The sequence below is a fragment of the Aptenodytes forsteri genome, unplaced genomic scaffold (assembly GCF_000699145.1).
Source record: "Aptenodytes forsteri isolate BGI_AS27 unplaced genomic scaffold, ASM69914v1 Scaffold54, whole genome shotgun sequence".
Taxonomy (NCBI): Eukaryota; Metazoa; Chordata; class Aves; order Sphenisciformes; family Spheniscidae; genus Aptenodytes; species Aptenodytes forsteri.
In genome coordinates this window covers 2,047,794-2,073,974 of record NW_008796044.1, presented here as the reverse complement: position 1 = coordinate 2,073,974, position 26,181 = coordinate 2,047,794, and the positions used below count along the sequence as shown (strand labels likewise).

General features: G+C 38.7%; 1 protein-coding gene across 1 annotated transcript in view; it reads right to left on the bottom strand.

Moving 5' to 3' along the window:
* SLIT3 (slit guidance ligand 3) overlaps window positions 1-26,181 on the bottom strand; it is a 553,189-nt gene that overhangs the window by 182,692 nt on the left and 344,316 nt on the right. The window contains exons 8-9 of the mRNA XM_009285701.1: window positions 24,007-24,170; window positions 8,951-9,092 (exon numbers count right to left, since the gene is read on the bottom strand). Of these exons, the coding sequence (XP_009283976.1) occupies window positions 8,951-9,092; window positions 24,007-24,170 (306 nt within the window). The remainder of the gene's footprint in view (window positions 1-8,950; window positions 9,093-24,006; window positions 24,171-26,181) is intronic.

The following is a 26,181-nucleotide window of genomic DNA, read 5'->3' as shown; positions in this document are numbered from 1 at the left end:
TTCATGCAGTAAAAAAATCTGATTAGTATATTTTATTTCTAAGTTATGATTTTATGCTCCTTATTTTATTTTCTGTGATTCGTTCTACACTTTCATAATCAGCTTTCAGTATGTATATGCTCATTATACATTATAATCTCCTCATTTTGCTTGGCAAAACAGGAGCTTTTGAGTGACATTTGTATTAGATAAAAAAAGATATATGCCTTTTTATTCATACCATTCATTTTTATTAATAAGGCTAAATGTATGTTCCTGCTGGACTGAAGTGATGTCTCTGGAAAAAAAAGAACACACACAAAAAAAACCCCAAACCAAAAAAAACAACAACCCCAAACCTACAAATCTTGTAAGGTTACTAACTCCTACACAGCTTGGCTGAGTAAAATTCACCTGCACATAACTTTTTTTTTTAAAAAGAAATCTCACAATTATAAAGAGGAGAGAAGAAGGTAAAAAATGATACAGACAAAATGAAAATTATCACATGTATGAAATCTAGATTTATCAAACCAAAACCATCTTCTTATGCCTATAGATGACATTAGTTACACTTAATTTTACAAATAAAAGTAAAGATGTAAGAAATAAATCCTGCCTTGATCTTACAGCAGAAACTCCCTGCCATTACTGCTTGTTTCTGAAACTGTGAAACATAGCTTCCTGTTTTCCTTAATCTGTCTCAGCACAGAACACACCTTTATTCCTAACATTTCCCATGCATTTATATTTTCTCTACTGACTCTCAATCTAAAATATTTTATTCATTATTTATTATTTTTGTGTCTTGCCCTCATAGAACAGAAGATTTTCTGCATATTTTTGGCCTGACAATAGAAACCTCTTTTTTATATTGAATGCAGGGAGTGAATGACACAGTTTGCCTAGTGAGATCCAGAAAATTGTAGTCAAATTTGACATGTGAAGCTGTCCAGAGCCAATTTACAGCAGTGAAGGAAAATCATATTATATGATTCAACTGCAGGAGCCAACCTGATTCCCTAGCCAGAGAACTTGCCACCAGAGGCAATTATGGAACATTTATTACAGTGTTCAAAAATACTGTGCTGGCTTCAGCTACAGTATTTACTGGAAGCCTGGGAAAATTATTATAATTTTCTTTTAGGAGGAAGAACAATGTTAAATGCAGAACCATCATTCCTCTATCCCCAAAGTTTATAGTTTCTACACACTTATATTCTTGAAAAAAGAAAACACTCTTGCCTGTAAGAAGCGGAGAACTTCAAAGCCAATTGTTAATATATATGAAATTGTTATGGTGCAGTTAATTTATAATTTATATAAGAAAGAATTAATTTTATTACAATAAATAGTTACCAGTGCTCAATCTTTTTATAATAGCTTTTCTGACTTTATTTTAATCAGTGGAAAATTTATTTTGAATACACCAGTAATTTAAATGCCTAGAATTTGTTGATTACCTTCCTCAAATCACAAAAGCTTCATCAAGATTCATAACTGAAGTCCCAGCTCTCCTATAATACACACTCCTACAGGCACTGTAGAACAGGGAAGGTAATTTTTTCCCAAGAGAATCATTGAAGCAACAAAAGCAACAAACTCATCTATCTACAGGTCTGTCTGCAATACTGCCCAACACAGTGGTACCCTCATGACAGCAATTCTCTAAATATTAAATTTGTCAGAAAAGCATTAATTAAAGGTGGAACAAGTAGAACATTACTTTTCAAAGTGATTCTCTTGCAGAAAAGTAGGTTCGTTTTCATTCTGACAGAACCATGAGAAAACCAACAGTTAAGTGCATTAGATTTTTCCTTAGTGCTCAAACTCTTAGCATTTTTCCTAAGAGTAGAAATTATCTACCAAAATCAAGCACTACTCATAGCTACAAAAATATCAGTCACCAATTCAGCTATCAATAGTGAGAATGATAAACTAAACCAACATAGAACAAGTGACTCAAAACTGACCTTAAGCCAAACCTAGATGCTGGTAGAAGGGCTGCCATCCTATTTTATTCTGCTCAGAAGCCAGACGGGAAGCTGTGGTTATTATCTCACCAGATACGGGTGCCTAAGCAGCACTTTTCCTTGAGGGACTGTCAGCCTCTTTACTCAGTCTGGAGCAATTACATCAGCATTTAAACAAAAGGTCCTCGTTTCTGATTTAGATACATTCTATCCAGCATTACTGTTGGTTTATACAATTATATTTCTCTTAATCTCACCAGACAGAGAGTATTGTACAGGTTAAGTAACAGCGATAAAGCAAGCCTGATATGAAAAAGCACAGGTTTGAAATCCAAGATCATTTTCAAGATCTAAGGATATACTTTAGATTCTGGAGTTTGATTTATAAGTCTGCAGATAATTTGGACTTGGCTTTTCAAAGTAATTAGCGTTGCACAGCACAACGTGTTCAAAGCGCAGCTCCTATTGACTTTTGCTGCAGCTGTGAGTCCTCAGCACTTCTGAATATCTCAGCTGAGTCAGCCAGAAACCGAGGATTACATCACTAGTGACCACCCATGAAAAGTTTGTGCAAGTCACTTGCCCAGAATCAATTAATAAAACCACTGGCAAGAAGACATACAAACCAATTCTCTGAACAGCATTCATGCAATTATCTTCCTCACAGTCCCCATTTTAGAATTTTCCTGTTCTGCAACAAATAAACAGATTCTATATACACAGGCTCCCTCCCTACACACCCTGATGCATCCCTAGACAACAAGAAATGAATCCAGTCTTTTAACAGCAACATGAGACTATGCTGTAATTAAAGTGCATACCACAACAAATACATACAAAAGCACTGACTGAAGACTGCAGCTACAAACATTAACTTTGGCATTTTCTAATTTTTTTTACTTTTTTTTTATAACACTTACTCCACATAACATTTCCATAACATTTCATAACATTTACTCCACATATAATTTAGTGGAGTAAAAAACCCAAAAGCTGAAATAACTAATTCCATCACAAGGAAACTCATGCGTAACAAAGGTATACCACCTAGACCTCTACATTGATGTCTAACTGGAATAGCGGTACTTAAAACAATAAATCCCCTGTAGTCTAATAGTTAAACTCTGTGTAGATGGTCACTAGTGCACAGGGACAAAGATATGCAAATTGGTTTTGGGTTTCTCAAGTACATGGTGACGAGGCAGGAAGGCTCTGGAAGATATGTGTGTTTTCTGGTGGGAAGAGACTCCTCAGCTCCATCTTCACCTGCGCCACTCTGTCCTGGCCCCGCAGCCTGCCCAGCCCCCATCCATGCCACCAGGCGTCCCAGCCCTCCTGCCACATCCCCAAAGCCCCCCCTGCAGAACTTGTGTCCCAGGTTGACTACCAGCGATCTCAGGCCTTATCACCAAATATTCCTCACTTTCTCAGACTCATAGCACTTTTATCAACCTGACTTGATTTCCTTTGTTCCCAATCTTTCTCATCATATGTTTTGTTGTTTCCTCATTTGAGTTCAGCCTTCTTTTCCCAACAGTTTCTGTACTGGGCCCAGCTAGTCTTTATTCTCTCAAGTGTCCGTCCCAACCCAATCCAGCCCTTAGCACTAGCAATTAATCAAATCCTTCTTTTACACAATCTGAAGATCCTTCAGAGAAGCAGCGCCCAGTGCCAGCGCTGGTGCCAGTGGTTGCTGCTCCAGCAGCCCAAGAGCCTGCCTGCCTCTGGGCACCACAGCGTGAGCACCCTCCACCACGCACTCTGGACCAGACAGCAGCAGGAGGGCCAGCCTCTGGGGGGCTGTTCCCTGCTTTCACTCAGGAAGGTCTTATACAAACTTTTACAAAACACAAAGGCAGAAGTAGTAGTCCCTGCACTACTGTTTTAAGGTGTACAAAATTCTCAGACAAAAGCTGTCCAGAATTAATATCCTGAAATACAGCCTTGTTCACAGCGATAACTAAAAAAATGAAGTAGATCAGTCTGAGAGAGACAAACAGCATGAACACTTCGTTCTAAAGAAGGGACAGAGGAAAAGTATAGTGAGGTGGGGGAAAGATTAATAGGGAGTTACTGATCACTCTCCAGTACTGGGAGGTGCCAAACGAACCTGGCAGGCAGCATGTTGAAGCAAATACTGTTTGAAACACTACAGACAGGGCTAGCGGTGCCGTTACTCCCAGTGCTCCACATCTGCAAGTGCAGGAAAGCTGTCCTTTCCCTGGCACAAAACCAGCCAAACACTAATAATTGAGAACGAGCAGACAGCGCCAGAGCTCAGATCCATCCAGCCCAATGTCCTGAGCCAACAACAGCCCAAACCACATGCTGAGTGAAATCCGCTGTTGTGGCAAGCGTGTTTCTCACAACACCCTTCCAAGCTCCCACAAGCTGCAGAGCAGTGACTCTCGCAGGCACAGCTGGTAGCTTTGGATTTAACAGGTCTCCACTAGCTGTGGAGCACTGGCTGTGCTGTCTTTGTGGGCTGAGCTGCCATTCAGTCTGACAGACACTGGTTGCGAGGTTGCGATCAAGTCTGATCAGAAAAACAGATTCTTTGGAGACTTTGTCTCCTACTAGTTTGTAGGTCATCCCTCCCTCGCTGTATCCCTCCAAGGTCAAGTCCATTCTGCATTCACACTATGTTCCCTATTTATCTTGCATGCATTTTCTCTCACCCTTTCTAAATAAATGCAAACTTTTCCTTTTATTGTAGATGCTGTTCCAATGTAGTCAAATGACTATATTGTTCATTTACCAGCAAACCATCAAGCCATATTTGTTTTGGCATTTCTTTTTCAGTAAATGCCTCCAGGTGCTTAATGACTTTTGTTTTCATCCAAGTATTCATGCAAAACTTTTCTGTGCTTATTCTCATGTGTTTCTCTATAACATACGCTGTTCCTTTCTCCTCTGAAAAACACAAGAGAACCACTTTGTAAGCAGAGAATCTTTTATAACATTCAACACACAGTCTGTATTCCTCAGCTTCAATTTCTTGTAACTCATTTTTCCTCAGTCAATTTGGCTGCTGATGTCAGCTCCCCACTGAACAAGAAGCTTTATAAAAAAATGAATTGCATTCTGTACATTCTAGCTACCTATTTTATGAAATTATGAAAAAGCAAGGCTGGGATACAGATTTCTAGCTTTCCTAAATTCCTTTATTTAATAATAAACATTCTTGCAATGAGGGCCTTCAGGATAATGCAGCTCAGGGAGAGGTGTAATAGAGTGACACCACAGACTCCTAAGTCACAGGTGGCAGAGGTCAGCAGCAAGGGAAAATAAGTGTCATATGTTGCTTGTTTTATGTTCCGTGACAAGCGAGTTGCCTGTTTTGTGATAGGTTTTTATCAACAAAAACAAATTTAGGACTTCTTGGCAGCTTTGTCAGAGAAGGTTCTGCCTACCCATGTTAATGAAGAAAGGCAGGAAGGCTGAGTAAAAGATCTTTAATTAATATCGAAACACAGAGTGAAATGTAGGTTACCTTTAATAACCATGTTAGAGTAACAGCTGTGTGTTTCCTTTTTGTCAAACAGTTTGTCAGTCAAGGGTTCTTATCGGATACAATTTGGCTTACAAAGAAATACTGAGTTAAGGGGAAATACAAGAACTGGAAAGCTGTAACTGAATGCAACTAATAACCAAGCAAAAGAACTTGGAAAAGCCCCAAGTGGAACTGAGGAAGGCACAGCATTTTAATACTATCATATAAATATTATGACTGGGCTACAGTCTATAGGGGGGAATGTATTTTAGTGGAATTTAGTTACAATACTAGATTAAAACTGCTGAACGAAAAATACACCATCTCAAGTAATATCCCTTAGGATTCTATGTAACAGCAACCCAACCATGTAGTTTGTCAGTACCCCATGTTCCATAGGAGGAGTCTCATCTCTAGTAAGAGTTAGATCTCTCAAAGATGATGAGGATCAGATCATAGGATTACAGAGTCCAGAAAGAAGTGTTCAGGCAGCGCCACTACGTAGCCACCTTTTACACAAAGGGTCTGACTAAATGCCAACCATGGGGGATAAATCTCAAGAGAAAAAACCCAACAGTACTGTTGTGTGAGAGCAAGAGATGTGGGTTGCAGCACGTAGAGAGAATTTACTTGGCCCCATTGCTATAACATTACAGCAAAAGAGTATTATTCTGCCTATCATATCAAATCAAAAGACAGTCATTATTCCATGTGTAGCTGGAACCAGACCTCTGGATGGATTTTATATTGAATAAGCCTAAAGCAGCCTCAGACAAACTGAATTTCTGAGCAGTATGTCAGACTTCTGCATAAACCGGAATGGCTATCTTGTTCAAAAGAATTTATGTCAGGATTTTTCCAGGAAAACACTGTGGCAGCTTCTTCCATCTTTCCAGAAACTTTTTTCTACGCGACTATATCCTTTACTCTATGTGAGAATATGTAATAGTTTGCCCTTGGACATAAGGTTAATTGCTCTTTTTTACTAGTACTTTTACAAAATGAAAACACCATTCTACCAGTAGGAAAAACCATATGTAAGTGATGTCACTCGCTAAGACTTATTCTGATAGAATCATAGAATCATCGAATAGTTTGGGTTGGAAGGGACCTTTAAAGGTCATCTAGTCCAACCCTCGCCTGTGCAATGAGCAGGGACATCTTCAACTAGATCAGGTTGCTCAGAGCCCTGTCCAGCCTGACCTTGGCTGGATGAGGCATCCACCACCTCTCTGGGCAACCTGTGCCAGTGTTTCACCACCCTCATCGTAAATAGATAGAACTACTTAAATTCTTAATATATATATTCCATAAGAATGAAATCTTCACAGGATTGATTCCCACAGAAAGTGAGCAATAGATGTTTTCATGAAGGTTACAGTCTGAAGTTCTGCAGAACTACTCCCACCTGAAGTGCCTGTGAATTGCAAAGGATATGTGCAGGATTAGAGCGATATAAGAGATTTATCTACAGACAAATATTCAAATAAGTACTGCCTAAGATGCAAGAAGTCTGACAGATCTAAATCATTAAATGGTGTGCTAAGAGCTTTATGTGGTGTTCCATAGGTCTAGAAGGTTTATAACCTCCAGGTTATGAAAGTTTCTTAAAATGTTATATGCATCTTGACTCGCTACCTCATCATCTAACTTAAAGGCTCTCCAAGTCTTCCTTCACTTTCTGCTCTCCTAAGGAGATCTTCTAAGTTGCTTTTATTACAAGTTACAGGGGCTAGGTTTGTGGGCTAGAGCAACCAAAATGGAGACAGGGCTTGGGTACTCGATGCTATTATACCCACACTAAAGGTGAACATTTTCACTTGTTTTCTCACACTGAGGTGCACTGCTGTCAGGAGGCTGCTGGAGCACACCAATCTCAGTCTTCCTGCAGATACTGCTCTCCATGTGACTCTGGTATGGAGCCACAAAGATCATCTGATTTCTGCTAGCATTTTCAACACTACAAAATAAAATTTTACAATTCTCCTAGCCCAACCCTAATTTGTGGGCAAATCTGGACAAATTTCATCCTCTGTCTCTTATTAAAGAACCATTCCAGCCACTCCTGAAAATTTGTACTCCATCTGACAGAATTGGAAACAGGACTAAACATTGAATATTCTTAGTATGCCAAACAATTTATATTTTCAGGATAATTTTAACTGACTTTCATGCACAGAAAAACAAGTATTACATGCATATTTTGTATGCCACAATATACTGGAATTGAACAACCAATACATTCTGAACTTTGTCAGGAGGCGAGCAAGCAGGTAATGAGCATTCAGAACAGCTTGCATAAGAGTTTATATTTCCTGTAAACATTTTTACATGCTCTAGATACATTCTCAACAATGTTAATTTTAAGATGATGTTTATTCTTTGCAATTATTGAGCTAATTTTTTCATTTCTAATCTCTTTTCTGTGGAGATACACAATCAAGCATAAGCTACCTCTAAAGTGTTGTGCTGAGACAGCAATCCAAACAAATTTGAGGTGAATCTTAAATTATAAAAGCAAGTGATAAAGTGACTTAGAGGAGTGGTGGTGTAGAGCAGATCACCAGCAAACAATATAGCTCATCATCTTCCTTGGCCATAACTGTCAGATTCCTGGCATATCATAGTGGGCCAGGCTACCTATAAGCAATTCAACTTAGGCTTTATCCTAGTGAATTTTGCTATGTAGCAGTATTTCTGCAGCAACGAGAAGCTGAATGACTCCAGTGACTATCAAATATTTGAATCCATACTATGTAGACTGTAAAAGCTGGTTGGATGCCAGTAACCTCTCTACGACAAGCACCTAAATAGGAAAATAAGTGATCTGTATTCCCTATGGACTAACCAAAAGCAACGTGGGTTTAATGTAACAGTATTTCAGGACCACAGGAGTATGAAGTCATGGACGCAAAAATAGAGGATTAGAATTCCTAAAAGCAGCAAAGACAAACAAGTCTGTAAAACCAGCATCTGATTTCACAACACAGAAAGTCACAAAAGTGTTAAAGAATTGGGAATAACAAAATGTTGGAGACAAGAAATAGAAGGTAAAATCAGCAGGGACAATGTGTTCTGATGTCATACTTCACTTCATTACAAATGCATCCTGCCAAGCTAACAAGAAATCCCTCCATCTCTTGGGGAGTTCACCAACTAAAAATAAAACAATTCAATTTAAAAAAAAATGACTGTGTATATCCTTTTCCTGACTATAGAACTGTAATCCCAGATTTGTGAGATGTAAACGCAATCTGAACATAATATGCCAAGAACTTTACCTTGCTTTGGGGTAGGGCAACTTCAAACAATATCTTAATTTACATTAAAGAATGGTTGGAGCCTTTAGCTCAAAAGAACGAAAGCAAAGAGGACAACTACAATATACCTGATAACTACTCAGAACAGTTTTCAAAACATATGCCTTTCTTCCACACAGGAGGCTATGACATGGACTAAAAATGGAGAGACATGGAAAAGAATGGTGCATTACATTGGCACTTACATTTCCCAAATGTCCTCTGGTAGGTTAGCTGGAATTTCTGTTAAGCCCCTTCCTCGACAATCCACTACATTGTTGCTGCAGGTGCAGGCAGATGGGCAAGTGATGGAACTGGCACTGCACGATGGAGGTTCAGACTGGGAACCTGAGACGTAAGGAAAACATTAAAAGTTAGTTTTGAAAAATGATCGCCTGAGATTTTAACAACAAAATACATCAGCCTCTGAGTTTTCCAGATCCTTTTACTATATAAAGTAATAATTTATTTGGATTCAGTGAATATAATGTGCTACAAATCAACTGCAGAGAAAACGTGTAGAAGATTACTGTGTTCTTATTCTTCCTCAGTCTCCACTCTATCAATCTCTTTCCCTCATGAACACTTCTTTGGTCCCCTCCATGATCAGCCATATCAATTTATTCAAAGATTTAAAAAATAAGCATTAAGATCAAGTAGTATTTCCAAAAGTTATCCTTGCCTAGAAGTTTCCATTACACAAACACTCCATGAGTATTTTTACATACTGAGAGAAGACTGTCATCAACGATGACTTATGTTTTTGAAATGAGGTAACCTGTTATGGCACAAAGACTGCAAATATAAAGCCAGTTTTTTCAAGATTAGACAATGCAGTTTACGGAAACACAAAAAGAATTTAGAAAAATGTGAGTTCAAACCTTCAAATCCTTGCTTAATCTAATAATTCCACTGAAAGACAAGAAGCTACTTACAGAGCAAAGGTTTAGCATGAGGACGTTGCTCTATATACATTCTAGTCAATCTATTAGATCCAGGTTTAATTAAGTGCCATTAAGTTTTTTTGAAACTGTAGCAATTACATCAATTTTACTCAAATGGTTATGATTCTTACATTTAAAATTTTGATATATACATACACTTAGACATAGATAAAGCAGTTTTGCTACACCAATTAAGGTTATCAAGATGTAGCAGTTACTGACTTATTTATGGTGAGTCATATTTCCAAAGTACATGTAACACAAGAAACCTCAAGTATCTTTTTGACCAGACACAGAGGGCTGAACATGAAGGCTTGTGTTGGTAAGAAGTGACAAAATCATAATAGAAACAGGAAAAAATGGTATTTTTCTAGATTACAGTAGATTATAATCACAAAACATATTTGGTCTTTTGGTTGGAAAAATTAAAACATCGTAATTCCCAAATCACAAATACATGTGAAAACATGGAAAACTCTACACAAAGCTATACATTCTTGAGGTTTGTCTTGGAAAAAACCCATGATTGATACTTTCACAAATTATAACTGCAGGTGACAAAAAGTCCAAAAATATTTGTTTGCATCAGTTTGCAACCCAATATCATTATGACAATTAAAATTTTATAACAATGCAACATTCTTGTAAACTTTCTCTCTTGATTTATGCCTACATACCCTCTGCTTTAGCCCTTAACTATACACAACAATGTCAACTCGTATAGCAAGTCTACATATGTTCCTATTTTCAAAGACTTGTAAACAGCAATGAAAAGTGAACATCAGAAAGACATTCAGTGGCACCTCTAAGTATCATTATTTTGAAAGGCAGATACAGTTTGAAAAGATGACAGCTGAAAACTTCTACAGGCTGACTATACACTTGCAGAGGGAGCCCTCCTGGAAAGCAAAAGACAATTACTGCAAAATCATGCCTTCCGATAGAAAGGTATTGAATTCTGAACATGAGTTAGTTTTGGCCCCCTCCTGGAAAGCAAAAGACAATTACTGCAAAATCATGCCTTCCGATAGAAAGGTATTGAATTCTGAACATGAATTAGTTTCTGTTTGTCTGAATTTCCATTAGTTCAAGCAAGTGGTCATCCCCTTTAAATATTATTTTGTAGCCAGGGATGACAGACTGCCTTATATTAAAGTATACTGTTGAGTTTCAGGATAAGATCACCATTTCAACTGTGTACGAAATGTTGCCAAATTAGAAGTATTGGGTTTGAAATTTTTTTATTGGGTTATCACATGACTTTTTGTCAGGACAGCAGGAGAAAAACGTGGGTTTCATAGCACTGTGTGTGTTTTAAATATAGCTTTCATTGATGCTAATCAGAGCTGTGAGTGACTTTATTTTGGCAGACCAGACTTCAGAACTCCAATTCAGGCATCCTGAAATTAGATTTTCAGAGGTAGTGACCATCTTGCAAAAATGGATCTCACAGGACATTTGTGGCATGGGTAGGAGTCAAATTCAGTCTTTATGAGAATGGGCAGCTGCTTTCATCATGAGATGATCGTAATGATCCTTTCTCTTTGCTAAAATACCCTGTCTCATTTATAGTCCACTCTCCAACTTCCGTGACAGTTGCAGATAAGGAGTTTACCAGCAACAGCCTTTTATCTCAACATAGAGCTGGTTTCAGTACTAGAGCAGCTTCACCCTACACAATCAACTGGGCAAAAATCTACTGCAAAAAAATAATTCAATAATGTAATGAAAATCTAAATCCTAACAGATATGGTCCAAGGCATCAAATTCATATTTATCAGGCAACCTGAACTTTGACTTGTTCCGGTTTCAAAATCTTACTAGACATTGTCTTAACATAGTCTACATATGTGACCATGTGTGTAATACAGTATTTAAGTTGTAGCTATTTGAACTAAGCAACAAAAAAATATTCACTAGTTAAACATGCACATGTATAACAGGCAGGACAAGCACATCTCTTGGGTCTGTCTTCTGGCTATAGAAATGCAGGCAGACATACCATCACTGTGAATTAATAGAATTCCTTCAAAATTAATGGAGCTCTGCTGGTTATCACCAACAGCACTGCCAGCTCTGCCTTTCAGAGTCTCTAAGGTTTCTGTAAGACTTTACCTGTGAATACTTCCAAAAGTAGTTTATATTGCCTCAAAATGCACACAGGCCTCTGTTAGGTTTGCATAAGAACAAGAGGTTTGTTCTTACAACCTGATCACATCCGTTTTACATTTTCTCTTTGTCTGCCTACCGTGTGGTGCAAAGTCCAAAACAACATGAAGAATGAGAGAACTGCCAATGAACTATTGCAAGCTTTTAGGGATAGGGAGAAATTATCAAACTAGGAAGAAACACTTCAGAGCAATCCTTGCTCTCTGGGAGGCAAAAAGAAAGCTGGCAGCAAGGTCAAATCTTCCACACACCCTTTATCATCACACATCTGATATGCTTTCTGAAGAGGCTTTGTAGTGAGGGGAAAATGCATTTTGCAGTTATAACACTACAACATATCACTGTGGGTTAGAGAAGCAGTAATACACTCCCTTTTCATTAGGGCACGACATCAAAAAACCTGACGTATTGCCAGTCGGAGTTTTAAGAGTCTATTCCTGACTCTACTGCATCTAAATCGACAGTACAAGATTCAGTGGAACTCAGCTCATCACCTCCACATTTTGTGTGACGCAGTATTGCCGAGTGCTCTACGCTAAAGGAATGGTTTGAAAGGAGGATACTACATAAAGCACTCTGAAAAGAGAGAGAAGACAGAAACACCAGTCTTCCTTGCACAGAAAGCAGGTAGCAACAGTAACAAGGCGATAATGAATATCATACTACAGTTAAATATCATGGAACTTTCCAGCAACTTTTTGAATGGAAAGGCCAAAAGGTAAATCAGAATATTATTTGTGCTGCCCACTAAGCCTTTCGGATCCTCTCCAAACAAACACCTGATATATAGTTGACCAAAGCTGATAGGAGTCCTTTTATTTACCCTGAATTTGGACCAAAACCCATTTACCTGTGATTTTCCACTACGAAAGAGGGACTTTTATGTGAACAGTTTTGATTTATGGCTAGTGAGTAAAACAAAATACCAATTAGTTAACCAGGGAGGTACATGATGTCAAAATAGAAAGAGAAGCAGTGTAATGTCTTTATTCTTAGCACAGATGCAACCGAAATGGGATGAAAAAATAACAGCTTACGCTGAAAGAAAGTAAAGTAAAGTAAAAAGTAAAGAAAGAGGCTGTCTTTGTGTGGACTCTTTATTTTCCACACATAATGAGTGATCAGTTTTCCCATTTCACTTAAAATAGGATGGAAAAAGGAGTATTTTTATAAACTTAATTTCTCATTATAAGCTTGAATTCTCTGAGTGCCCCAAAATATCCGGTACTCCTGCTACTTTTGACTGACATTTTGTGCTTAGAGTAAAAATACTTTTGATTCCATGCTGAATACAGCCCTTTATATTTGGTGAATTTCTTTCTTCTTCATGAGCAAAAGTATATCTAGACTTTAGATTTCTGAAAACTTTAATGAAATAAAAAGACTTTGTGCATAAATTGCTATCATTATTATCAAATGCTTTTGCTTATGGTTTTCCTTTGCAAAGAACAAAATACTGTATTACACATGCACACTCAAGAGGCATCCAGCACACATTCCATCAGCTGTTACAGTCATCTGTTAAGGTAAAGTTTTCTTGAATAATGCTATAAACAGAATTTCAAATCTGATTTGGATTTAACTGATTCAATTAAATGAGCATCTATTGTTAGCTCCATAGCAGATCTATAGAATTAAAGCACACAAAAAAATGCGAGAGAGTTTAATCAGTTTAATGTTTCTGTAGTTGTGGAGAGCTGGTAAAGAAAGGACTGGTCAAGAAAACAAGTCTATGGAATTTAAAGTTCTTACAATTAAAATTTGGGTATGATTTTCATAGGTATGCAGAGTATAAGCATACAGATAGATCAAGGGCCCCTAAGAGCCTCTAAAGAAGGATATTTGAAATCTAAAAATGAATTTTCCTTTTGCGGCCAATACTTCTTCAAAAGAAAAGACACAGAAAAAGCAAAAATACTTCAGGATTCCTGTTTGTGTCCTTCACAAGTGCAGTAAACTCCTTACGGCATGGATGTAACAAAAGGAAATGGCCATAGACAAGCCAGCTGCATTCATATTATTTCTCTCCTGAAGTTCTTCTTACTATGTGTCATCTTGTCATTTCAGATTTTTTCTGTTACACAGCAGCACTAGTTCACCATGTTAATTACATTTTTCTCTAAGAGATAAAAAATCATCAACTCAACTATACCTTTTGCTGTAAAAAACCCCGACACTAACAAAATGTGGAAGCTAGGATAGGAACACGATTAACAAAAATTACTATGCTTTTTGAGCCTGATGTAATGGAATGACAGCCTCAACGATTATGGTAGTTAATATCTGGCATGCCATTAGCCTGCACCGCTTTATTTTACAGTCTCAGACTATGGGTTAGGGGAGAGGCTTAGGACCCAGCAGTTTACAGAGAAATTAAGTGCTTTTTTCAAATAAGCATCTCATTGGCCTCTAGCCTTTTAAGAGCAGAAAGTAGACTGATATTACAATTAGAATAGAATTGTTATGGTATATAAATGAACAGTTTAAATGTCACAGGCATTTAAAATAAATTTTGCAATGACTAAATAAACTAAATAATCTCACTTGCACTGACACCCAATTACAGCACACTTGCCTTTGCAGCAGTTCTTTTCCACCAGCAAAATCTTAGTTATCTGTAAAAATTATTAATGGATTTGAAGATAAATCTGACAGGATTTACCGGTTAAACATCTGTGGTGACTTTAGATCATTTTAAGTATAGCAGACATGAAATTATTGATCAATGAACAAAACACTACAAGTATCGCAAGTCTGTGGATATATTATGACCTTTTGATAATTAAATAACCCATTGGAACTTCTTACAATGCTGGGACATCTGAAATCAATTACTACTACATGAGCTATTGTTTCCACTAGAGTCCCAGTAATACAATCTCAAAAAGATACCTAAAGCGGATGTATGGCTCCTGATTGGCGTTTGCATCCCAGCATTAAAATACACTTGAGTGTGCATAGTCCTGCAGAGAGACATGGGCAAGTCAATCACAACTGACTATCTGCAAAGTTAACATTCCTTATTGATGGCAAATATTCCACTAATGGAGAAAAATTTGTACAAATGTGTTTATTCTACAGGAATGTGCAGCAAAGGGTTTATGCAAATATTTCCATCTATGGCTGTTCAACAGCTTTTTGCTGAGCACAGCATTAAGTACTTATGATTAGTGACTTGAGCCCCTGATTGATGATGTTAATACCATCAAGTTCATGGTATGCACAAATTTGCTAGTCGTGAATATTCATTATTTGATTCAAGTTCACTGTTTTGCTGAACATTCCCAAACAGTAAATTTAGCTGTTAAAAATTCATGTCACATGAGCACAACTGTTCTGTAGGCAAAGTCAACACCAATTGGTTTACAAACAAATACTGAGGAATAAAAAAGGAAATATCCAACTGCAGTGAAAGGAAGGTCTGGCGTAATGCATGAAGCCTACCTTATTCTACAAAAACCTACTTTGCACGTTTCAAAATATACCAGTAAAGTAACACCATTGAAAATCAGACCTTACTTCACATTGTCTTATCCTAACAGCACTAATATTGCAATGATTTAATTAATAATAATAGCGCCAAAATTGTATGGAATACTTCTAAACAAAATGGAAGAAAGTAGAACAAAAAGAAGCAGGCTCACCTGTAACAACTGAGGTTTAATAGGCAGATTTGTTCTTCTGAAGGATTAATAAAAGAGAATCTGTGAGACAACTTATGTCCTTTCAAAACTATGACAAAGTTGTTTTTCTCTCAGGGAAATTTATTCCATCTAAGTCTTCCATAGGAGGGATTGAAAAGTTAGAGTTTGAACATCTCCTATGTCCTGTGCCCACTCTGAGCCTTTCTTTGAACGCCTTTCTCCAGCCTTGTCAAGACAGGCATTTTCTCCTAAAAGCAGCAAGAACTTAACTTTCTGACTATTGCACCATAAGGAAGGCTGTTAGTGTGTATTTGGTTCTCTGGGTTTGCATACTATTTGCTCTTCCAAAACAGGCTAAAGACTAAAAAAATAATGCTGATAGAAAGTTTTAAAAGACGTAGTGCTTCTGCAGTTCGAATGGCATCTATGCACAGTGATCTCATTAAAGCCAATTCTGCAATTTGTATCAGCAGTCTGAAAGGTGCATATGAAGTGACATTTAAAAATAGGCCCAGAAATAATACAGTGAACTTATAAATATATTCAAGCATAAAAATGAAGAGGAAGACAAATTATTTAAGTGAAAGGATACCACCTGTACAAGGTAAATGATAGATAATCGTCATGATCAATTAATTGTAAGCCTATGAAGGGAGTATAGTTCTGGAATGGCCTTCTAAACAGGTTATCCATTAAAGAACCTGAACTGTTTCACAATGAGGTTTGATAAAGTTATGGAAGGGATAGGAATAGTTTAAGACTACGCTTTGAGTCCCTGGGGTTTGATTTGCTGGTATTTGAAAAGGAGTTTTAAACATGACTTGATTTTGTTTGGTTGCACATTTGTCTTTGCTTCTGCCCGCTCCTCCCTGCGTCCTGCTGCAGCTAACATAGGGCTTTCCCCGCCTCAGCACAAAAGCTGGTCTCTTCGGGAAGAGGAGGAAGATGGGATTCACTTCAGTCAGAAGCATTACAGATTGACACAGCCGTTCAGAGGATGTTGGGCAGAATGTGAAATTTCTCCTGATAATGACACCCGAGGGGTCCAGCCTGGTCACGAGCTCACCCAATGGCCAGATCTGGAGGGAGGAAACACTTTTTTCCAGATGAGTGGGCAAGGACTGAAGAGTGAGGCATCATCCCCTTCCCAGAGCCGCCTCGGAATTCCTTGGACCAAATTCTCTGGCATTTGGGACACGCTAAGGAACACAGGGCAATAGCGACCTTTCTTGCCTTCCTCCTGGGACAGGCTGAGGTTGCTGCCTTTGGTCTTTTGCAAGAGACCTCTGGTACAGTCAAGCTCTTTATGGTATCTGGAACTTACAGAATAAAATTCTTACAGATCTTCTGACCTTAACACGTTTGCCTGCAATTACAAGGAATTCATTCAATGAGCCAGGAGATCCCTTCAGTTTTGGTACAGGGTGTCCGTGCCCAGGCACTGGCGGCGGGGCTTCAGGGGCCTCTGTGAGGAGAGGCCGGGGCTGCCCTGTGCCGGGCACAGCTGGTTCCAGCCGGTTCCAGCCAGCTCCACAGCAGCCCTGCTGCAGGACACAGGTGAGCCTGTCAGTGAAGCTGGTAGTGCCTCTGTGAAAGCATATTTGAGAAAGGGCAAAATGGTGCCAGGCAGTAAGGAGTGAGGAAAAAAGTGTGAGAAACAGCCCCGCGAGCAGCAAAGTCAGAGAATAAGGAGGGGGAGGAGGTGCTGGAGCAGATCTTGTTTTCTCCCCAGTCCTGTTGAGGAGGGGGAGTGAGAGCAGCTGGGTGGGCGTCTGGCAGCTGGCCACCGTCCACCCACCACAGTTTTAATGCAACTATATAACATCACTAGATTTCATTGTCAATAAAAGAGAAATTCACACGAACCCGATATTGACTGTATGCAACTTTGTATTTGCTACTTCTTCATTTATGGTTCTGCGGTCATTTTAGAAGCAGCTCTATGCTTTTTTTAATTACTCTTATTAATTGAATATCCATAAATGTGTTGCCAATCACATACATGTATCAAACAAAAAGCATCTACAGATTTCACACAAAGTCTTGGCCACATACTCAGTCAACCCTGTTCCTTTGTATTTAACACCACTGCTCTTTGTGAATTAGCTCAGAACAAGGCTGTGGTACTGATCCGTGGCAGGACGGACCACCATGATGCACTTCCACTGTATACCAAAATACTACCAACATACTAGTAATAAAACAGGCCACTGGTTTTGGACATTAACATAAAGACTAATCCTGTTATTATTCTTGCAGCAACAGTTCAAAAGCTCAATGGCTGAATAATTATACCCCAACCTGCCATCATTAAATAAGCATTAAAGAGCTACATGTACTGCTTAGGGGAAAAAAGAATTCCAGAAAAAAGGTAATTATACAGAAAAGGTAAGACATCATTTTTGGACAGTAAAACTAAATTTACTGTCATTTAAAGCCAATTTTCAGCTTTGGCCTTCAAAGAAATATTAAGTGCCTTAATAAATAAATATTTATCCGTCAGATTTGCAAGATGGTCCCCCAAATAAAAACCACCATATGTGGCATCTTACATATGCAGCAATTCAAGAAGTAAATTCTTACAGTATGAAACAACATAACAGTGCTAGAGTAAATTTAAATTTGTAATAAGAAACAATGGAAACAGAAAACAAACAAACTCTGATAAATAGCGATTAGTATCTCTCCAAACCTCCTGTAGGATTTCATTTGAGAAGCAACTAACAAATGCACAGTATTGAAATGGTTCCTTAGACTAGATGTCAATGTTAGTTTGTGGTAGCAAATTATAACAGGATGTAAAAATTCTATCGGAGTTCCACAAAAATTTTCTGAGACCAAATTTAAAGCACAATTTTTACCAAAAGGCTTTAAAAGTCATACAACGCTGAAAGTCCTGCATAGACTCCATTGTAAGAGCACTTACTGGGTCTGTTGATGGTTACAAAAAGCATGAACCAACTTAACAGTCAGAAAAAGATGTTATTTGTCTAATATGACTCACAGGTCACTCTTTTGGAAAGAGGTCAAAGTTAGATGAAATGGTTAAGCTCACTTCTAAAAGCAATAAAATAGCTGTACAATGAGGATGTCCCGCATGGTAGAAAGTGACCATTCACACGCACACACACAGAGAAAAAGGCCTCCCCCTCACACTTTGTTTATCTGGCTTCCTGTGACAATAAAAACTGAGGGCCATTAGCAGCCCTTCTCTGCATGAACAGGGATGGACTGCATGGGGAGAAACCACTCTGCTCCCTCAGGAGCAATTGCTACTGCCCAGCACCAGCAAAATCGGCATCATTAGCAAATAGTCCTCCCCACTCTTTAGTTTCCAGGGAGCACCAATCTTCCATGCTGGCAGTACCTCTACGTCCCACGTTGAAAGCAGCAGACCTGCTGCTAGTTATGCAGATATACTATTGCACAGAGTCTTTTAAATAGGAGCAGATGGGGGGAGTTCCTCTCCCCACACACTTTTCCTTTGGCATCTTCTGAATGTTCTCATTAAGATACTAAGCTTGAGGAGTGCTATTTTATTAGTTACTCATTGTTGGTTGTCTCCTCAACAATATGCTATGAAGTTATTAGAAGAAAAATGGAGCAAGATAATCTACTGAGTTTTGTGGTCTGGGCCAGAGAGTAACAGCTATGTTGTAAGACCGTTTGACCTCACCTAAACAAATAAATCTGCTTCCTCATCAGGGCTTCCAGTCTGCCTTAAGCAGCAGGAAGCTAACATACTTTCCTCTCTATTATACTTCAGCTGCAGTCTCACCGTATGAATCAGAAACTCTAGATCTTCAACCGAGATTTGAATCAATCCACTATTTTCTTAAAATCGGTATCAGTTTATTTAGCCAGAAATCACGAGACACTTGGCTCTGGTAATGATTTCTCTCTTGCATCAATTTCAGACTGAATTTTAACTTATTTAATCCAAATTATGCATCTTGATTTTCTTCAGGTTCTTGTAGATCCTCCAAATGGGAACTAAGAATCAAGAATCAGAGAAAATGGTTTCTAATGAAAAAGAGAATGATGTATGGATCCAACTTCCTTCTCTACAATGCTTGTTTCATTATTAAAGAAAACTATCTTAGAAAAGTACTTAAAAATCACATATTTTACACTTAAACTTTGCTAAATTTCATATCGCAAGACATACAGGACAAATCAGCTCCAAACTAATGTCAAGATTTTAGAATCTGGTGCTTCTTACGTGAGAAAAACATGAATTCATTAACCATTAGAAATATCAATCTTTGGTCTATTCTAAGAAATCTCATCCAATCTTCATAGTCCATTGTAAACACTGCCCACTGTAAAATACCTCAAGCTACCGGCCAAAACTATAACAAATCTGTATCAACCTGCACCTTCAGAGTCAACACCAAGTCCTAACATACTGCCTCAGAATCAGCAGCAACAGTACAAGAGAAAAATCAGCTTCCTCCCCACACCCACTGAAATCAACCCACAGCCTCTGCCTGCTTATCTACCACATAGTCTCCTCTGCAAGCAACCAGTTGAGAGCTGAGGACATTAGAGCTGTTCTGACAGCAGCTAGCTGAGGACAGCAGCGGCTGAAGTATGCTACACATCACAGTATGAGATACAATGGTCCTTGAATGCATCTGCTTTATTCTTAGATATGCAGTTCAGCATATTTATTTTCTCATGTATATACTTAGGAAAAACAGAATGATTCATCATTGCAAAAAAATCCAAATGGGGTCACTCAGTGGGTCCTGCACAGAGCACTGAAAAGACCAAGGTGCTGCTGATGGCGTAACTTCATGAACCCACTGCTTCAGTTTGCAAAGCTTTACAGCCACACTAACGCAGGTGAGAAAACACATTATGACTTGACATAACTGATCAATATGTAAATTAATTTCAACTTCAATAAGAAAAGAGCAGGTAGAAGAAAAATCAAAGAACCATAACAAAACTTATATGAGAGGAAAATGAAATAAAATTACTATCCTAAGGAGGTCAGAGGAGGACAAGAGACAGACAAATAGGCAGAGAGAGAGAGTGTTTGAGACAGAGTTAGAGAGGCAGAGTTAGAGAAAGAGAAGCCAGTTCAACAGTGAAACATCTGAACATGGGAAGGAAGCTGGGTTTGATCCAAGCAAAGACTCGAAGGCTCTAAGAGGTACCGAGCGTAAGCCAGCACCCCCAGATGCTTCTCTGCTAGCTAAGGGAATGTAAAAATAAACAGTTCCCAAGGATCAGAGTGCAGGTAGTATTTCAACTGACATTAAGTCTTTGCTTAGTGTACTGTTTTCTCTTGTCATGGCAATGTAGCAGTGAATTGCAAGGTTATGGTGGAGAGAGAGGAGAAATACATCATGTTATCTATGTGCAGCACATCAACAGGGGCACCCATCCTCTGGTGCCACATAATTTCCCCTTCTACAACATACTGTCTTGTAGGAGACTGCCTCACCAAACACATCCCAGAGCTCAATAAGCGGCTGTGCAGGAGGAAGAGTCTGGAGATTTCTTTGGGAACAGATGGCTTTAAGGCAAAGGCCCAGGAAGGCTGCTCTGTCAGGGGTGGCTCTGGAGGAGAGACTTTCCTGTGAGGAGGGGACAGCTTGCTGAAGAAGCCAGCCAGAAGGCTCTGGTGGGTGACAGGACTGCCAGCAGTACTCAGCGCTCTCCCCCGATGGTGAGGGGCCATCTATTCCCAACCCTGCTCAGTTCTGTTAACGACCTTTCCCCTGCCTCCTCAGTAACACAAATCCAATTAGACGTATTTGCAAACCTATCTCCAGGCAACTGCACACTATTTAATCCTACACATTTACCTACAGTTCTGAGCCAAATGCTCATGGGCATGAACAAGTGAAACCTGGAATAGCTGTGCCGCTGCTCACAATTTGCCTACAAGTGCCGTTTGAATTAGCATTTTTATAATTTATGTGCACAAGTTGAAGAACATTTTTGAAAGACTGACTCTCAGTTTACACGGGTATGACTCAGTTTACACAGATATATCTGCACATAACTCTGACTTCAGCAACATTATTTTGAGAGACTTTGCACCTAATGCTTGTAAACATCGTTGTACAGGACTGGTAGCATAGTGTCCAGAAGGAATAAAGCAGTTTGGGTTCCAGTTATGGCACTTCTCTATCAGTGTTTCACTTTTTCTTTTCCAACTTACGCTATTCCTTGGTATGTAGCATTCAAAATTTGTTTCCAAAGGAGCATTTGTCATAAAATTATAAAAAACCCCTAAGTTTGCATAGGGTTCAAAGAATAGCCAGAAGTAAGTTTTTCAAGGACGTTTTTCTTCTTTCCCCAAATTATTTGATTCTACTCTTTCTGCTTTGAAGCATGCAACAGCACAAGTTTTGAACTGGAATGCTCTGAAGAAGCCCATTTTACAGTGAAGGAAAAGCTGGGTTTTCTTTTGCTGTGATGATATTCCCACAGCCATAAAAACATAAGTGCTTGAAATGCTGAGCCTGTACTTAAACAGAGTAGTTCACTACATTGTATTTCAGCTCTTCATAACTATGATGCAAAGGCAGCTTTCACTGCCAGCTTGAGGCTAGTTACACTGGTTCATATAAGCTTAAATTGTATAAAATTCCTTTGCAGAGGGACAGGTTCAGTTCACTACTCACCTCCTGTCTTAGTTTGACTTCATAGTCAAACATGAACAAATTATGCTGTAAAATCAGAAATGAGAACTGTAATAAGGAGCAGGGAAGATTTATATCCTCTTTAAACTAGCTGTCCATGTAGGTTTTTGTCGAACTAGCACGTACTAAGCTAAATCCTCCACTAAAATGAGCTCTTCAAATGCATTTCTTTTTCAGTATATTTCATTTCCCAAATGAGGGTTAGGGGATACAGTTGATGGACTGTCTCACTGGAAGCTTCTTTCCTTTAGTTTTTATTAATTTATGTTTTTAAAAAAGCAGGCCAACCTTGAGAGTTCTCTTATATGTTCTTGGCCCAACAGGCAACTGTTAAAAACCTTTTCTCTTTTGGAAGTCATAGTCTGCACAGAAAACTCCGTTTAGATGAGTTCTGTCCACATTACATTTCTCATTCAGCAATTATTATCTCTTCTCCTGATTTAAACAACTCTCTCTCCTTCACTTCACTATATCATAAATCCAAATAGCTGAACTCATGCCCCATCTGAAACTTCATTTCATAAGAAAAAAATGCTGTGGTTACCTCTTTGGTAAAATTAGATTCTGCTAATAGCTTAATTCATTTATCCATTTCTTTTACCCTTCCTCTAAACTTTTCTTTTAGTTAAACTTTTGATGTAATTTATCAGATATTCTGGGCATCATCAAATCTCCACAACTGCGTAGAAGCTGCTCAGCACTCTTGAAAATCATGGCACAAAAATCACTGGTGCACAACTTCATTTTCCATATGCCCATAACACTTCCTGCACACCTCCAGGGCTGGGCATTAATTTACCATCCATGATATAGTTAAGGGGATCAAACCCTTCTTCTCTAAGTATAGCTGTTTCTCTGTCACATGTAAATGAAACTGTAGAAAAAAGGCACTCCTAAAAACATTTCTAGCATGTGCACCTGTACTGTATTTCCATCAGTCAACCCATGTACCAAGAGGATAAAGCTTTAGGGCTCACAGGCTGTGAGAGATAAAGAACACAACAGCACAAGACTCACAGCCTATCAAGATTAGGACTCACATCCGCTTCATAACAAGCTCCCTGTGTTACTTACCATTTGGCCTGCAAAACAATCTCCAAACTTGTGCCTGGTATCTTCCTTTTTTTTTTTTTCCATAGCATGCACACTGCCATGCCTCTCCTCTGCCAGATCTCTTCCTTTCAGCCAAATTCAGAGATTTCTTTTTCCAATTTTTCTATTTTTTTCTCTCTCTTTTTCTTTCTTTTTCTTCTTCTTTTAAGAAAATGCATTTCTATCACAAGAACCAAGTGCAGTTCCAGAGACTTGATGAATAGGCCCAACATATAGACACATGGTTTGTGAGTTGGCTGTGTATCATCAGCCACATTTATCAGTGTAGAAACTTGTAGAACAGTGAAGTGCATTGGCTCCCTAAGAATCCTGTTTCAGCCCTGGGATAAAATCTGCTCCTCCTGTTCTATAGCCCAATCATTTATCAGCAGACTCAGATTAGCATTTTCTATTTCCTTTCTTTCATATTCCAGTCAGCTGTAGAACTCTTCCCTTGAGAAATACCAAATTATCCACACTTAACTGATTTCTTATGTTGACATCATTGCCAATGCTGAAGTAGAAAAAATATTTGAGAACTGAAATATTAAGTGGAATCCAATAATTCTTATAAAGCTGAAAAAATTAACAATTTGATCTACTCCCATACAGTTTAGCAATGATAAAAACAAACAGGACTGCTACAGAATGGCATTCAAAAACAACACAATAATTTTCCACTCACTGTTTTTATGCGAATATCAATATAAAACCATCAGCTGATAGATAAATGAATAATTGGCATCATTACCAGAGCAGACAAAGTCCTTCTTCTGAACCTCCGCCACAAGAAAACCCCGCAGGTTTACAGGTGCCAAACAGAAGGTGAACTGCCCGATAGTGCGCCTCTGCCGCAGCCAGTCAGACAGCCAAGCCAGGTGGCAGTCGCAGTGCAGGAAGTTGGAGTGAAGCCGCCTACAAAAGACAGAAAAACCCTAAAGTTATTAGTAGCTTTTTTAACAGAAGACACAAACCAGAGCAATCAAGTACAAGTCTGTCTGGCTCTTCACTACAATTTAAGTAGGATCATTGCAGGTTACTGGTTACAGCTGAGTCAGGTCTTGACTGTCTACATTGCCATATAATATACAAATGTTCACATAGAAATTAGTGCTATTATTTAAAATGTCTTGGAAGAATGAAGTTAAATAATTACCTGCCTACAGGTAATCATGAGCTGGCCATTATAAAGAAAAGAACATGCAGAATTTAAGATTCCTCCAAGTAATCACTTTGCCTGTGATTTCATATCAAAAATAACTGCATGAATGTGATATCTTTGAGTGAATTCAAAGGATGGCTTGTATAAACACGAGGATGAGGCTGAAAAACAGGATGATTGGTGATCTTTCCTCTCCTCTCTTCTTTGAGGGGGTGTGGAAGTGGAGAGGGGGCGGAGGGAGAGAGAGAGAGAGAGACAGACTGACCCCACACACCAGAAGCTATTGATACCTTGTATGTTCCTGTGTTGCCTGTACAAATTCACTAATGCTCTTTTTACTGTGGCAATTTAACGCAAGTATGCGGGTTCTAGACAGGAATTTTCAACTCGTGGTGAAGAAGGGGACCACGACAGGGTCGTGACACACAGCAATGCCAGGGCTGTTCTTTGTAATGGAAGATCTAGCCACACAGCTCCCTTCCCAGCCTGCTTCATGCCTGGCACCTTGAGACTTGCAGAAGCATTATCACATTGCAGGGGGAAGTCTGCAAAATGGTGATGCATTCAGAGAGCGAATCTGGTAATTTTAATAGCTACCAAACTTCAGGTCAAAACAAAAGCCCAGGACATTAATTATTTCATTCCTTGTAATGAGTCATACATTTGCAGTGATCTACCAAAGCTGAAATGATAAAACAGATTGAAAATCCTGTCAGAAATGGTTAGACAAAGCATTATTCACCAATATTACAGTCATTACATTTAAAAAAACCCACACAATTGGTGTGCACAGGATTTAGCCTTGTCCATCCACCAAAGAAATTAACTGTCTGTCTGTGAGATCTTCATATTGCACAGCAGCAGTGCAGGTCAGCAGTGGCGCCTGGGCTGACAGTCCCCAGATTTGTATGTCTGGGGTGGGCAGTCACAGTAAAAGACCACAAATCTGGAACTGAGAGTTTATCCTGTAGAGATGGAAGACGTTAGTCTCCTGGGAGCACTGTAAAACATAATTGTTTTAGAAGGATGGCTAGAAGACCTTGTTTTTAGGGATTATGAAGCTATTTAATTGACGCTGCAGTAAGTTAGATTTCTAGTAAAATGTTTTGTTATTATGAACCGTTATTCTGCCTGGAACACTTTTTGTTGATTGAAAGAACAAAGAAATACATTTACAAAGAAAAGAGAACAAATATCATCTAGCCAGAAATCACCCTAAGTAAGGGTAAGTAAGTAAATCACCCTTTATTTGAACTTAGAGAGTAAGCATTTAATTTAAATCCTCATCCCTTCCCACCACAGCAGTCAACAACTTATATTCAGAATCATCTTCCTTCAGGAACTGAAGCAGAGCTTGTCCCATGCCACTCCCTGCATCCCCTGTATGGGCGTAGGCAGGCAGGAGTAATAAAACCACAATTTCACAAAAAGGGGCAACTTTCTAGTTCTGTGAGTTGGGTTTTTTTACTCATTAAATTTGTATAGCTGGTTTCTGGGTTTTCCCATTTTAGTAGTGTGAACTGTCACCTCTTCACCACCTCGCCTGCCTCAGCAGAGCCCTACCTTGTCATTTGTTTAAGTTTTTTGCACAGATATTCTACAGAATGCTTTTGAGAGGAGATCATTCAAAGAGTCTATCAAGCTTAACAAAGCAGCCTACTAGAATATATTTTTGATAATTATATTAATGAATACAGCCTAAAAAAGACTTTTCACAGTACTTCAAAAGCCTAATACACCAATTCCCTGTGAACATGAAAAGCA